The sequence below is a fragment of the Syngnathus leptorhynchus genome, chromosome 2 (genome assembly GCF_054491065.1).
Source record: "Syngnathus leptorhynchus isolate UIUO chromosome 2, UIUO_Slep, whole genome shotgun sequence".
NCBI lineage: Eukaryota > Metazoa > Chordata > Actinopteri > Syngnathiformes > Syngnathidae > Syngnathus > Syngnathus leptorhynchus.
This window is the reverse complement of record NC_141196.1, coordinates 14,417,602-14,433,894: the sequence shown is the minus strand read 5'-3', so window position 1 is coordinate 14,433,894 and position 16,293 is coordinate 14,417,602. Positions and strand designations below refer to the sequence as shown.

The 16,293-nt window shown below is 41.1% G+C and overlaps 1 protein-coding gene across 2 annotated transcripts in view; it reads right to left on the bottom strand.

Moving 5' to 3' along the window:
* The window catches only part of reep2 (receptor accessory protein 2), a 38,174-nt gene that overhangs the window by 20,036 nt on the left and 1,845 nt on the right, over positions 1–16,293 (bottom strand). The window contains exons 2-8 of one of the 2 annotated variants that reach the window (XM_085938780.1): positions 15,886–15,958; positions 14,529–14,605; positions 14,205–14,325; positions 13,997–14,110; positions 13,601–13,781; positions 12,969–13,132; positions 9,745–11,419 (exon numbers count right to left, since the gene is read on the bottom strand). In XM_085938780.1, the coding sequence (XP_085794906.1) occupies positions 11,351–11,419; positions 12,969–13,132; positions 13,601–13,781; positions 13,997–14,110; positions 14,205–14,325; positions 14,529–14,605; positions 15,886–15,958 (799 nt within the window). In that variant the 3' untranslated portion in view covers positions 9,745–11,350. Of the gene's footprint in view, positions 1–9,744; positions 11,420–12,968; positions 13,133–13,600; positions 13,782–13,996; positions 14,111–14,204; positions 14,326–14,528; positions 14,606–15,885; positions 15,959–16,293 lie in introns of those variants that run through there. The other variant, XM_085938770.1, reaches the window with a different exon arrangement.

Here is a 16,293-nt window from a genome sequence, read left to right as displayed (position 1 = left end):
AACTTTGAGCTAGACGCATCATCTGCACATCAGCACATCAAGCTCCGACAGGCCCGGATTAAATGACTCTGCTGTTGACCAGCCACGCTATGGATCCGCTGTGTGCTATATATCCTAGACATATTATAATAAAATTGCTAGCGTGGGGCCAGCTCCCACTCTTCAATGTCTGCCCGCACTGATTTCATTTTGCCCCAACGCGCACATTTTCTATTGAAAGACGCAGTGCGCTTCTATTTCTGCGCATGCTGCAATGAAGACAAGGGCGTTCTTAAGTGACCCTTCAGAGGAAACACGTAAGGATGAGCACCTGTCTACTACAAAAAAAAAAAAAAAGGGACACAGTTAAGAGAGTAAAAAGAGCATCGGGTCACTGAAGACTCCCAACGGTTTCAAGACCATCAAGTGCTGGCATGCAGGCTTTATATTAGATCATTGTATAGACATTATAAGAGAAAAGGGCCCAGGGCGCCTTTGTACGAGTCCCTGGTATTATAAGTTATGATTACCTATGGTGAGATAATTCTCAGCTTCATAAAGACAAACATTCAGAGGCATGCAAGTGTGTGTGTTCATGCAGTTTTTCTTGAACACATGTATGCATTACCGCGCAGAATCCATCGGGCACGCCGCTGCACCTGAAGATCCATTTAGAGGGCCTTTGCGTGGTCTCCCTTTCTCAACAGTGAGAAAGGGAGACCAGAGGATGGAACAGTATGAGAGTGTTGTGGACTTTTCAGCCTCTGGGCCTTTAAGAGATTACTGCCTTATTGCTTTGAGACTTTCCAACTGACATCAATTGTGTAACGTCAACAGCTGACCACCTACACACAAATGTGAGCACAAAAGGAAGCAGTAATAAAGTGAGCAGAACCAAACTCGGTGGCGTACGGCAATGATGCAGGGAGGAAAAAGAAAAAGAACGCTCAGAGAGAGAAAAGGTCAAAGTGACATGTTTCATCGTGAGGTGGTGCAAAGGTCGATACAAAAGCAGAACAAGTAAATATAGAAGAAAGAGGTCTGGGAGCCGGCGAGTCAAGCGGGTGGGTGGTGAGGTTTTTATGTCCCGCCGAAAGGTCTTTCCTGTACCGGCGCGGATCTCGCAGAGACCCGAGTGTGGGGGGTCCGTCCCGCTGAGGAAAAACCCAAAAGGAAATAAAAACTTGGAGCGACCTGATGTAGAGAGTAGTGTGAAAGACGGAGATGCGGTAGACAGAAAAAGAAAAATAGACGACGGGCACAGGAAGGGGCTGCGGGAGGGAAGGAGAAAAAGAACGAGCGAGAGAGAGATGAGGTAGTCCCTCGCCCCCTCAGCCTGGTGACATTGGAAAGAGCGAGGAGAGCCTGGATGCTGCTAGCCGCCCACAGATCAACAGTAGCCAGGGGAGCCCTGATGCCACCCACTCTGCATCCAGAATCATGCGGCACCTTTCCACCCACCGCTATGCGACTTGCAGGCTCTCCCTATTACCTCATCTACCCCCAGCTTCAAACGCACGCATACACACATACAAAAGACAGATTTTTCAATAACCAAGGAAATGAAATCAAAAGGCGTAAACTGATGTCACATGGCGTGGGGGTGTCATGGATTCAACGGGCATTTATTAGACGTGGGTGGAACTGTTAATTCAAGTCTCATGTGTGATGCAGGCCAGATGATGGTGCACTTGTGTTTGTTCCGGCAGTGCACCACGCCAACCACAAATGAGTAACAGGGCATCTTTTTAGCGATTCAGTTCTTACTTTTAAAAAAGCCGACTGAAGAGGGAACTTAGCCTTTTTATGCCTTTTTACATTTATCATTATTATTGTTATTAATATTATTATTATTATTATTATTATTATTGTCCTCAATACAGTGCTGCAGATGTGGCTAATATTTTTGAAACAGAGATCTACTTCTTAGTTACTGATTAGTCCAAAAGGCCACCAGGTTAATTCAAACTTCAGAAATTAGTCATTTGCTCAAATTATTTCTGATCATGTTAATATTATATGTCATGGTTGAGAATTAATGATATTCATTTCTGTACTGAAACTGATTGTGTTAACTTTGGAAACATAAAATATCAAAATGGAACAATTTATTTCTTCTAATCCCTGCCAGAGTTTAAATTTTAAATTAATCCCATATACAACATTCCTACAAAACTGCAATATTACCGTTTTCTAACAGTTTTCTGAGCTTCTCATGTGGTCTTTTGGGGCTACCTGTGACCGCGGGCACAATGTTGGTGACCACTGCAATTGTGCATTCTAGGAAACACAGTGCTCTATCATACTGTACCTTCTGGAAACAAAATAGTTGCATTTTTCAGTGAAAAGGGAGAATTAAACCGTTTTTGGCACATTCTTTGTTCCATTCAATGGTCATCGTACAACTCCTTGGCCACCTGTGGGCACTTTAAGATAGACATACTGATACGTACATGGAAACAGTCAACAAGCTGAAGTATTAGTAGTCTTAGATGACGAGATGATCAGGAGCAGTCATTCTTTGCAGAGGATAAAGAACGTATGCCCCACTGTTGTATTATCTGTCTACAATCGTTTTCTTTTACATGTCCATTGCTATAACTGATACTTTGTTAGTCTGTTTGGCTGGGTAAAAGAGGTGACTCTTTACCCTTAAAAACACACACCCTCTAAAAAGGGAGGCAGACACTGAATCAGTACAATCACATCCAGAAATGCTGAGTGGGTAGAGGTTAGCCCTTGGGCATTTCCCCCCCAGTAACCACCAGCCTCATTACAAAAGCAAACATGCGTACACACACATGCACAAAGGGCTTCCCTTCTGCTGTAACATATCAAAGCAAACAACAACACCTAGGTGGAATCGCGGGTAAAGCATGCATTATTCACAAAGTTGCCCACTCTCAGTACTTTGTGTTTTTCTGAATGACTCAGTACAGTACAGTACACACGGCGTATGGAGTTTGGACAAAAAAGAAATCGTGTAGCGGCAAATTGTGACAGCCTGCAGGTTAACCTACATGAAACATCTCCTTTAACCATCTTTAAATTACAGAGTTGCTATTGAGAGCATAGTAAATGCTTAGCCATATAATTTTTATAGGTAGCCCATAAATCCTCCAAAAGAGGAAAAGCTTTTCAGGATTCTTTTTTTTTTGTTTTTGTGGCTGCTTCAAATTGGAGACTGCAAAGATTACGTCGAAGAAAAATCTATTAAAATTGGATCGACAATGCAATATTCATGAAGTCATATCAAGAAGGTCATGTTTCATTATTCAACACAGAAGTTGCAGTGTGTGTGTGCGTGTGTGTGTGTGTGTGTGTAACTAACTGCGTGTGTGTGTTTTTGTGTACGACCGAACCTACTGAAGCGGTGGATGTGGGTGGAAAAGGGCTTTCCCGATGACATGGAACGGTAAAAAGCCTGAAACGCTTACATTAAAAACACATTCAAAGGCTCTTCTTTAATCCAGCACACACACATATGGTCACACATTCACCAATAAGGCACCAGTGTCAACCTCAAGGCCTGTAGGCCAGTTTATGTGCGACATTTCTTTAAATCCAGCTGTAAAAACATTGAACAATAGCATATTGCATTTTGCTAATATCAGGAGCAACCATAACCTTGATGTGGCCCCAATGAAAAGTAGTTCCTGTCCGATTATTCCTCCATTTTTTTGTATAATTTTTAAATTAACGATTGAAAACAAGCTAAATGAAAGAAATGACATACAGAGATAAGAACCACCTTTTCCTGCATTTTTCACTAGTGGCTTTTTTTTATGTATTTATTTATGTATTCATTCATTCATTTTGCTATGTATACGTATTTATCAATACAGTTACAGTATTATTTTGTCAATATATTGAGTTGTGTGCAAAAAAAAAAACACTAAAAAGGTAGCACAAAAATAATGGAGTAAAAGAAGAAAAGGAGTCAAAGTTCATTTTCAAAAATCCTTCCTACATTTATTTCAGTAGATGTGCATTTTCATCCCGCTCGGTAACACCAATTTCATTCTTACACCTGTTTAATGCGCATTTGTTGTGCTCGCACTCACTTCAACGTGTTAATATTACCATTTGTCTGCTGCGTTTTTATGGAACACTGTGAATCATTGTGTTCTATTATCAACCACATTCTGTTCCTGATCATCACATCCATTCTTGCCTGGTTTGTGGTGCATGCTGTTTGTGCCTGTCATGCAAATTAAAATTCCCTGTTGTATCCCTGCCTTATTAAAGCACTTATTGGAATGTTAATTAAATTCTGCTTTATGTTACATGATTATGCATTTATGCTACAATTAAGCCAGTGTGTGTCTCATAAAGATCCACCACCTGAGCTATCATAATGCGTTTATGTTGCCCTCTTTTTCTTTGCTACCTTCTCTCTGGCCTCCATGTCAGCACATTGAAGCTCAGCGGAGTTCTTGTGACTCACCCCCTCCTGTTTAAGTGAAGGTATGCGTGTGTGTCTACTTGTTTATTGCCCTGGCATGGGGAAAACAAAGTGGCTTGCTTTCACTCTTCACACCCTGTGAGGTTCTCCCAGGTCGCTCAAGATGAGTGCGTGTCACTCAAACATTTCCTCATTCACAGTCAAAGGGCTCAGGCAGGTGCGGCCATATGTGTGCATGACGTGGTGTACACACCAAAAATAGCATTTACACTTCCTGTCACATGGATCAATAAATCTCTCACACAAGAACGTGGAATTGTGGAGGAGAGTTTTGGGGATGAGTTTGAGAGGCTTTGGGGGTGTGGAGGTTTTTTGGGGTGTGTTTGGGGGTATGAGTGTGTCTTTTTTTGCACGTGAGATTTTCGTTGAAAATGTTTACTTGTGCAATTATAAATGAGGGGTGTGAGTGACAGGTGTTTTAATCTGAAATATTTTTTGGTGCTCAAATTTTTGCATGTGAGTAATAGTTTTTTGCTCTATTGGTGCATTGGTAAAGTTTTGTGATTGATATGTTTTTTTCCCATGAGATGTTTTTTGGTGTATGTGAGAGATCTTTTGATATGTATGAGACATTTTTCATCGCGAGTAAGAGGTTTAGTGAGCGTGGGAATTTCTTTGGATGTGTGCGAGCGGTTTTTGGTGCATGTGACAAAGGTATGTGATACGTGAGTGTTTTTGGGGTGTACGATCTTTTTAAGAGATTTCTTTAGGTATGAGTGAGAGTTATTCGACGTTGTACATGGCAGGTATATGGGTCATACACAGTCCACTTTGGATTTTAATTTAAATTTCAATAATAAAGCTATCTACTCAACTCTACTGGCACTGTTATAAATTGTGGAGGGAAAAAGCATATGTACTATAAAGTCTTCTTTCGAATTTTGTCTAGATGTGCAAAGCATTTTCTTTAGATGTGACAATTGACCTCATTTTTGGAATATGCGTGCCTATTTGAACTCTAGCCCGCGAGTTAAGGCAAGTTCCACTTATTTAGCTTTGTTCATGGAAAGTATGCATGCATACAATATCAAAAGGTCTTACAGCAACATTTCTGTATTGCTCACAGCATTAGGAAGAGATGGGAACTTCGGCGCGGCCCCTTGTTAAACCTCCCCATGTGCAAAGCACGCCCGGGAGAGGATATCCTCTTGTCTGAGCGTGTAATGCAGAAAATTCCCAACCTGGAATTCACCCCCTTCAACCCCACCCATGGCTGCACTGCCCACCCCCCACCACCACCTTGAATCTGTCTCGGTTATGTAAAAACGCATGGCAAGGAGGATGGGAAAGGTCCCCTGAGAGCAACGTTGTCATCATACATTAAACAGCTCCCCAGGTCTGACTAAACAGCGGATCATTAATAAATTATGAGTGGTTAAATATAGACCCCCACCATTCCCCACTTAGCCTCAGAGTTCTCGTTCTGACAAGAGTCTCTCCATATGGAGAACAGCAGAGGATGTCTGCTCCGTCCTGCCTTGTGATGAGAAGCTCATTTTGGGTTCAGCACCAAGGAGAGCACCAACTGCAATGGTGTGTGTGTCTGTGTATGTGTGTGTTTGTGTGTGTGTCCACTCAGAACACTTATTTTTGTAAACACAAGCCCAGCTAAAAAATAATTATGTCAAAGTTACATTGCACCATTGCTGATGTATTTCAGGCTGGCCATCACTCACGCTGTCCATCATCTTCCTCATCTGTCTGAGCTTCTTCTCTCTGCTGGATTCTTTTTCATTGCAACCCCTCAACATCTATCACTCCTTCCTGACCTCTCTTTTAACACTCTCTTCCTCACCACGTGTAATGTCAGCACCTCCCCTGTCTCCATCGGCAAACATTTCAAAGCTTCCTCACCTCATTGCTCCTGTAAACACTTCCCTTTTCCACCGCCTTCCTTTTTTGCTCTTTCCTAAGGAGTTCTATCCATCCTGCTGTCTGATTAAAGCTACGAGACGACTTTTTACTCTTTCCCCTAAAGGGCAGGTGGATTTCTTTTTGTGGGCCTGAAGAACAAGAAACATGAGTGGAATTCCAAACCCCCAAAGAGGGATCTAGAGGATGGGACAAGAGAAATGAGGGATGCATGGAGAGTAGCACATACCTTGACAATGGCATGGCAGTGAACGAATCTGGAAATTGGTTTCATGATGTAGTACCAAATAGTAAGGCTTTCACTTTTTTTTACCTTCAAGGATGAGTTCAGTGAAGACCACCAAACACCCTTGGGGATGAACTGGAACATATATATGGTTGAGCTATTAGTGACTTCACCCCTCAGAGACATGAATGTATTGTAGGAAGTCTTCCCAAACAGTGTGGAAGCTGCAGGGATAACTTTTATTCTTGAAAGAGTGGAGCCTCTTTTTTTTTGTCCGGGAAGTAAGCCGGCTGTGTTCACTCGTACAATGGTGCAAACATTCATTTCTACCTGTGCCTTTCTACAAAAACGCAAAAAGAAAAAGAAAACCACGCTGTGCACAGTTAGACTGTGCTTTGCACTAGCCTTGTAATGGGCACAAAACGGGGGGGCCAACTAGATTTCACACACCGATCAAAATGCCATCTGCAAGGCATAATACTGAACAGAATTTGGGAACTGAAGACAATTAGCAAACACATTCATATAGATGACATCACCACAATTAATAACAGGCAAGAGGGTTTTAGATCCCAGTAACCTCCACGCTCTGAGTGTGAAGCAAGTAAATATTACATTTATTTATATTTGCCTGTAAAGAACCTTGCCATAAATGTTTTAAGGGTCTACTTTTCAAGGAAGCAATCCACATTCTTTGGAATAAGCCTGTTTATAACTTTCACCTAAAGGCACCTAAAAACATGGATGATTTTCCACAGTAAATTAATTAGACAGTGTTGGAAGCTCCTGAAGGCTGTGAAGGTCAAACACTCCACCCCTGCTTAGTTGCCAATTGTCTGTCTGCCCAATCCAGTGGAGCAGGTGAGGGTTGGCCAAAGAATAGTGAAATGTATGATGCTCTCAAGCGAGACAATGACAGAAAGATGTTGCATCTCGAGAAGAGAGCGGTGGCCTCCTTGCAGTCAAGTAGGCTGACAGCCAGGTATGAAAAGGAGAGAGGAGCTGTGAAGTTGTCAGTGGAGGAGAAATGGACGAAGGCTGGCTGGAGAAGATGATGCTCAAAAGGTGAGCCAATCTTCCTGCTCACTTGACCCCTCCAATTACCACAGTGCCGCTTAATTAGTGCAGAGGTAAGCTCTGGTAATTACCACATTGTGTCCTCGACAAAAGGCTACACACGCACACACAAACATGTTGCTATGGATACCTCCCCATCCTATCTATCGCTGCGCTGGAGGAGAGAAGATGGAAATAGATGAAAGAGTTTCGGGGGGGGAGAGGTGGAGACAGAGAGAAGGCAAACAAAAAGGCTATAAAGGCAAAGCAAGAAGTAACAACGTTTAGTTCAGAGAGCGCGGTTGGCGGCGTGTCATCCGCGTTAACAACTAAGTCTGTCGAGGAACGACAGTTGAAAAAGCAGTCATCAGGTGCATTAGTGAGGGAAACGCTTCGTGTTCAGTCCGCTGCTTTGAGGGAAACGCTTCGTGTTCAGCCCGCTACTCACAAGCATTCCAGCTGGTATAAAACAAAGACTTGCCGGAGCAGATCAGATATGCACATGTTCGCAATAAGTTCACTGTCTGTTGAGAGAAGTAATAAACCAATTTCTCAGATTCCTGCAGTCTATGTAGTTACACCTGTAAATATATGTTACCCAATTATTTAACATAAGCGCAGTGCCAGAAAGGAAAAACGAAAACAAATAATTGACAATAGGGACTAGATATAGCCAGCAGCATCATTTCATGAGGCGCTCGGAAGCAAATAAAGTTCTCTATATCATGTTTATTGCTTAAATGGGTTTGCTGTTTTTTTGGGGGGTTTTTTTTGGGCTGAAAATTGGTTCCAGCATTGCACTTTTCTTTACTTTTAATAGAAATTGCAAGGTTTTTTTTGCACCATACCAAATTCCTTTTTACAAGAATGAAGACTTAGATGGGCATGGCTGGTTGCATGTGTTTGTACAAATCAATGAAAGATTATTAAATTTGCAATTTTTAACTCATTTAATTAGTGATCATACATGATTTTGCTGTGGTGTTGAGTAGATGTTGATTTTTTTTTCTTTTTTTAAATACCATAGTTGCAATGTTGTCCAGACGAAATTAGTTTACATCCCAGCTTTATAATACAAAGTACAAATGTTATGTTGCGATCACAGAGATATTAATTCGATAAATTACTTCATGACTCACTCTACTCCCCACATATATCTGCATTTTCAGATAGTGTCTTTTTGCTATGCTACTGAAGTGATTCAATAACCGGAGACAAATTCCTTGTGTGCTTACATGGCCAATAAAGATGACTGAGTTGGATTCTGAAATTCCATTTAACACACAGTCACTAAAGCAAGAAAAGGCTTTCTAACCAAAATCCTCTCAAATGCATCCACTTGCTGTATTGTATGATTCAAAACGACACACAAATGTCTCACTACTTTAGATGATGCGTTACGTAAGCTGTCGAGAAGTGTATATCTCAAAGGCATGGGGACACAGTGGGGGGCTTCCTCACACTTCAGCAGCCTTTAAAAAGGTTACATCGCTACGCATGGCAGGGTTAAAAGACATGACCTTAGGTGCCGCAAACACTGCATGGCCTGTTCCGCGTCAAAAGGTTCATAAATGGGAATGAAAGTTACCCAATCCATGTGTTCAACATACTGGCACATTCCTGCACATCAGATGGCAGTGGGCTGCCCTCCGGATGGAGAACACAAACTCGCTGGGCTTTATCAGGTCAATGGCACCCCCAAGTGTTCAAAACACACATTACACGTTGTTTGCTAGTAGTGGTGGTTCTCAATTTTTTTAATCTTTAATCAAGTAGCACATTAAATTAATTTACGTTATATCATGTTTATATATTTTCTGTCATACCCCAGGGGTATGAATTACTAATACTCTAATTTGAAACTCTAACCATATTTTAAAACCATGCTTAACCTGTTTGAACCCCAACCGGTTTGAAAACCTAAATCTAACTTAAAACCCCATTTTTAAAAAAAAAACAAAGTTAAAAACATACAAGGAGAAAGTTAAAAAAAATATTCAAATTACATGAATGCAAGCATACAAATAAGTACTGTAATCTAAAATATGTCAACAGTCATGCTTACTTCAGGTTGGTTAAATTTAACAGATTTACGTATTCAATATTTTTGGGGAATGAATATAAAAAAAATTCATCAATTCTCTTTTAGTAGCACTTTTATTACTGATACATGAGTATCCATTATTCCAGTACACACACCTTTGCGTTTCACAATGAGTTTCGAGAATTTGCACAACTGTACATAAGAGAATCTTGGTGTACAATACTACTTCAAAAAGAACGTAAACAATAAATAACTTTTTCTTAATGGTTTTGTTATTCATAGTATTCCAGCAATAGGTGCAGCAAGACCTTTCAGTCAATCTGGCTCTAAAGGGGAGCAGAGTCAATGCCAAGATAAATAAACATCACAACTTAATTTAAAATGGAACTAAGTTATCCTCTATTTGCAAAACCAGGTATGATCGAGAGGTTGAATTAAAAATGGTGGATGAGTAAACAGATGAAAGCCCAGAGAATAAGATAAGGCAAGCAAGCTCGCATTGTACTATTTACAGTCATCTATTTACATATTGAGTCGTAGAAACGGACTTTGTCGCCCCCTACTGCTTCCAACTGGTTTCACACTTTCAGCATCGTGCTTCAAATCCCATTTAGGGGAGCAGCCTAAGAAAACGAAACGCATCAGAGCCTGTGAATTCCCCGTGCACGACAAAAACCTCAGTCAAGTCCAGACACTCCCTCCAGATAGAAAACAGAATGGGGATGAGAAAAATAAATTGCCATAAAAAGAGACAACTTGAACTACTTTGTGCAAAACAGTAGTCGCTGCTGAGCAATAGGAATGATGTGAATGGCTCCAACTATTTTTCATAGTGGTTGTCTATATTATAGGCACACTTTATCCTAGCTCAAAGAACTTTTGGCAAGAGGCGGGGACTGATTGCCAGCCAATTACAGGGCACATACACACAAATAATCATTCACACAGATATTACCACCTATGAGCAATTTAGAATTTTCAAATAACCAAACAGGCATGTTCACGGAATGCGGCAGAAAGACAAAGTGAATTGAGAACACGCTTACAAACAGTGAGAGAACATGCAATCTCCACAGGAATGAACCATTCTCATGGCATTTTTAGGAATCTGTCCAAGTTAAAACATGGAAATAATTTATTAGCTTGTCCCAACCTTAAAGAATTATATATTTAAAAAAAAAAAGTAAATGAAAGGCTGCAACAGCAACTACAGTAAAGTACACAAATAGTTGGCGAGGAAGGATGCCGGTGCTGTAGCGTGAACCTTAGACTCACTTCTAGGAAAACATATTCTAGGCTGGGTGAGCCACCGATTAGATCCAAAGGTTAAAATAACTCCGTGTAGGATTTTATTTATTTTTTGTGTGCTGCATGCCTAACGCATGTCACTTTACAAACCGGTCAAGTTACACTCAGTCACAGTGTACATCTAAACCGAGAAAGGAACACAAATATATATTTGAATTAAAAAGTTGAACAAACTATTGGGAAAGCTCACGTCACAGTGAGACAAATTCAGAGAACCACCAAGTTACCCCCCCCAAAAAAACCTAAAAGTGGCAACTATCAAAAGCTAAAACTAACTGCAGACAGCATTTGGTACTTATGTTGCTTATGTTTGTGTGTTCATGTGAAGACCAGACATAGGAGCGGATGCTGTCAGGCTGTGGATGTGGAGAACGTCTGCCCTGCAAACAGACAGAGGCCCTCACGGAGGGGTCTCTGCACTGGATGTGGTCTTTTTCTTTGGTGCCTTCTTCACTGTCTTGCTTTGTGTCTTCCCAAGGAAGGAATGCGACATGAAAGAAGAGACCAAAGAGAGAATAAAGACCAGCCGGTGAAATTGCGGGACAACATAGATGCATATGCAGTATAATGTAGCGACACTCGACCAACAGTACCATCCGCACATATCATACGAGAACCCTGTTCCAAGCAAATAAGAAATTGGGCAAGTGAATTTGCATTGGGACTTATGTTTTCACTTGACAAAATGTGCTTGGAATGTGTTTGAACAGGCAAAGTCAAAAGGATATTCAAGACGAGGGAACCTCTCTAAAATGCAGTGGCGGGCTGTCAATTTCCTTAATTTAACTGAATTAAAACCATGAATATATCTATCAGATCTCACCGCAAACCTCTTTTGAGGTTATAATGACCAATTAGTAATACCAATTATTATTAGCTCTCAATAGTTTACTTAAAACACCTAGGTATTTGCAGTAATGAATCATATAGGGAAACAGGAGTAGTAGGCGGCGAAAGGAATTTGTCTTGTTTCTCACCCCTTCATTGTTGTAACGCCAGCTCACTCTAAATGAGGTTTTTAGTCTTTATTGAATAACCTATTAACCTAAGTAAGATTGGTTACTAATTTTAAAGCAGCTTACTCTCTCTATCTGGAGCACTTGTAACCGACCTAGATGATGTGGAAAATCATTGTCATGACCTTCAGGACTCCATATTTTCTATTATTAATAGAAATATTATGCAGAATTGACACTTGAAGAGGTAGAAGGTAAAATTGAAATAAATTTCACTAAATTCTATTTTATGACAGTTTGAAAATATCATGCGCATTTAAGTACAGAGCAATAATAAAGAAAATGAATAAAGTGAGTTCATATGGAGCACCGTTGATTCGGAAAGCCCTGAGCAGATGAGATCATCATGGTGACCAGAGATTAAATTCTGATTGGGGAAAAAAAAAAAATCTCACATTCACAAACAGTGCTGGAAGAAATAGAGTCAAGAAAAATGATATGAAATGGAGGGTTGATGGGGAAAAAAATTACAAATAAGCCTCGATTTTACGTGCTTTGATTCTAACGCGGTTTAGTCATGGACCCCAAATTTTTTTTTCATTGTTTTACTACTAACCTTAAAACATTTGGAAAACAACACGCAGCCACCACAGAGAAGGCCATTAGTAAGGACGGTTATGATAATTCTGATGATGCTAACAAGATAGGATGTCCCTACATGATCACTGGTTAGAAATTCAGATCATGGATTCCATTAAATTGATGGGGTTAACGCTATTCCCAAATTCTGGACCCCAAAACCCAGAGGCTTAGCTGTATGGCAATTTTATGCACCCAATCAGATCGTGTTTAGGACAAAAGAGAAGGCCTTGCTCACTCTGACATCCCATCACTGCTCAAATGACGTTCATGAGGATTTGGTGTAAGGTCCATCCACAATTTGAATCACCTTTGCATTAGAGTTTCATCGTTTGGGTGACAACTTAAAGGTTTGTTTTGCTACTTCACTGTTCATAGTCAACTTCTTTTGACAGTTGCAAGACAGGCAATGTGAGTGTATACCTCCGTCTTTGCAGCAGGTTTCTTGGTTGTCTTTGTGGTGGTGGTCCGCTTGGGGGCCTTTTCTCCCCCATCCTCATCAGAGTGTTCAGTTCTTGCATCTGACTGGTCCGAGCTGTGTTGGGATGATATCTCGTCGGCAAGGGACGTGGCAGTCATAGAGCGAGCTGTGGATTATAAAAAAAACAGGACACAGATCATATTTTTTTCTGCTTTTACCTTTGATTCATTTTTAAAATCAGCTTGCAACATCAACTGCCTGAAGTTTTTGCTACTTTTAAAAGCTGTGAAGTGATTTTATTAAATTCTTTCCAACAAAATGGAGCCACAGCATACATTTAACCACATTTACTACAGTACTAGTATGGAACACCAACAACAGAAATATTTTAATCCTCATACCAAAATTTTTTACATTAGTTTTATTTTCGACGGGTTGCTCTTGTGTGCTTTTTCCTGCATTTAGTCCAGATCTTGTAAGGGCAACACAGTCACTTATCATTGTGTTTAATGCAATCCTACAGCATTTTAACGCTAACATGCACAGAAAATATCAAATTGAAATCCCCATCTCAGAGCGGTTGACATCCAGCTCAATGAGAATGCATGCAGCATATTTGGACATGTGGTCTTACTCTGTCGTGCAGCGGTGCTCTTGGCCCGGGGCAGTGTGCTGGCCCCTGAGCTCATGTCATCCACTGAGTCTCGGCTCATGCGGCCATCTGACGAGCGCAGAGACAGCTCATCCTCCGTGTTGATGAGTGTCAGGTCCTGCATGCTAAAACTGCGCAGCTTGTCTGACAGCACACCCTGTCCCTGCACAGCAATCAACAAAACACGCGTCAGACACGACAACAAACGATAATGATTCGAATGCTGGGGCTAAGACATCTGAGAAATAAATATCTATAAGTAGATGCATAAATAGCTACAAAGTCATGTTCTTGTCATCGCCCCAATGCAAACACCCAAAATAATCAAGTGCAGCATGATAAGGCCTTAAAACACAATAAACGGCACCGCACCCTCACCTTGGTGGCTGCAGTGACTGCAGCATTAGCGGCCAAGTTGAGACCCCTCTTTCCGAACCTCATCATGGTCTCATAACTCCTGTCTTTGGCCTGTGCAATGTAGTCATCTATCTCCTGCAGCATATGTGAGGGATGAATAAACAACGGAAGAAAGAAAACAATAACATAAACTGTTCAATTAGGATAGCATCCAAGTGACTGGCTTTACCTTCTCCTTGTTGGACAAGGTTGGGTGGACAAATTTGCGATAGAGAACACTGGAGCCCTTGGTGTATGGGGACAAAAGCCAGATGACAAAGGCGATCTTCAGCTCAAAGTAAAAAGGAAACCTGTGCAATGAAACCCAACAAATAGTTGAAGCCTTACTCACTGTCAGCTCATTTCAAAAATGGTTAGTGACTGTGTTAAAAATATCTAGCACGCAGGGCACTGGAAACACATGAATACATCAATTGCTATTATATAAGCGCTTATTTATTTAAAGCACACAGAAAATGATGATCTGAGCAGTCATGTGCTGCTACCAACTCACCATGATAGAAACAAGTCTGTGGCTGTCTCTGCAGTAGAGAACAAGGCAAATACTATCCAGTACATCATCCACTTCACCTGAAAGCATGGAAACGCAAACAGGATCAAATAGATGAAAGCCCTTGAAAGTCTTTTGGTGCATCACGTGCCAAGGCCAGTCAGTGGCGGTTAATAAGATGTGCTCATGCTAAATGCACCATACATGTGAGTCATGTCATGTGCATCAGTATGCATGGTTTTCATTTCCCAAAGACACAAATGAAATATAGGTCATCACTGCACAAAATCGGGTCACTTTAGCTTCAAACAACATGAAGACATCCATCAAGTCAATATGCATGGGAAAAAAATGGTTGAGTCCGGTGACACCAAAAATGGAGCAAATAGAAATCTAAACAGTTCTAAAAATGGTGTCCTCCATACACTCCCCCTCCTTATGTTGCCGTCTGCTCTAGACACGGCAGAGAGAAAGAGGATGGTTGCTATGGTAACCTCTCAGGAAGGAGGAGATTGTTTTCTAGTGTGAATTCAGGCGTCAGGCCAGCATGCTGCTGCTCCTGCCCCTCCCCTCACGCTCATCCTTTGCAGTGATGAGGTAAGCAGGGAGGACCCCGTCTGTTTAACACTCAGCCATGCAGCGACTGCTCTCGACGAGCCGCAATCAACTTTTCAAGTTTACAATTGCAGATAATGGATAAAGAAAGTGAACACATTCCTGTTAAATTTAACTCATTTCTATGTACTATCGCAGATATTTTGCATGCCTAATGAGATTGAATACAAAAATAGTCTTTAGCCTGAGGCGCAAAATACAAAAACAGCTGTTAGTGTGATGCAACTACTGCACCAACAATGAACAACAGTTAAATTAGCACCGAATCTGACTATGTTCAAGCATTACTGTTTTAGCAAACGTACAATTGACAAAAGAGCAAGTGCAGCTACCGTTATTGCCGATGAAGTACATTAAAGTCAAAGTCTGTCTACGTCTTGCTTTACTTCAACTCCAACATTGGGGACATTTCACTACACTTGGGAGAGAGTAATGATGAAGCACAAGCCTCTGTGTTATCAACGGTTAATGTAATTGAATACATTTAAATTGAATGGGGTCGGGTTAAGGGTTAGGGTTAGACCAAAATTTCAATGGTCAGCAGGCCCTGCACCAATTGAACAAAAACCTGGCCTGGGGTTTTGTTCAACACTGCTGACAAAGGGACCAAACACAAACCAGTAAGAACTTATCAGTGGAGGTAAATACAGTTGACAGCAACCTGAGGCTAAACATCTTAAAACTGGAACACTAGCGAGGGGTCAAAAACGAGACACTTGATTTTGTAGCTCGCGGTGAAACTTACATATTCCTTCACATTCTTCGTTTTGACAGCCTTGTATGACGCGTACGCTGGGTAGAGCGTCCCAAAGGCGAGGCTAGGAAAGAAGAAAAAAAAGCAAGAGTGAAGCTTAGAGGACACAAAATGACAACCGAGCTTCTTTGGTGGACTCTGAAACCTAAGAAAAAAAACAAATGATGAGGTGAGCCCTATTTTATCTCAAAGCATTCTCAATTATCAGGCCCTCTGTGCTCATGAGATGGGGAGTGGTTTGTCAAAACACACAAACCTGATACACAAAGTCGGGAAGTCAGATAAGAAGTTTGCCATGGGTGGGTTACTGTGTGATTGGGGGCTTTATTGCTGATGTGCATTCATTAGTGTTGATGGAACAGAAGCAGCCAGATAGCAAACAAAGAATGACAACTTTTA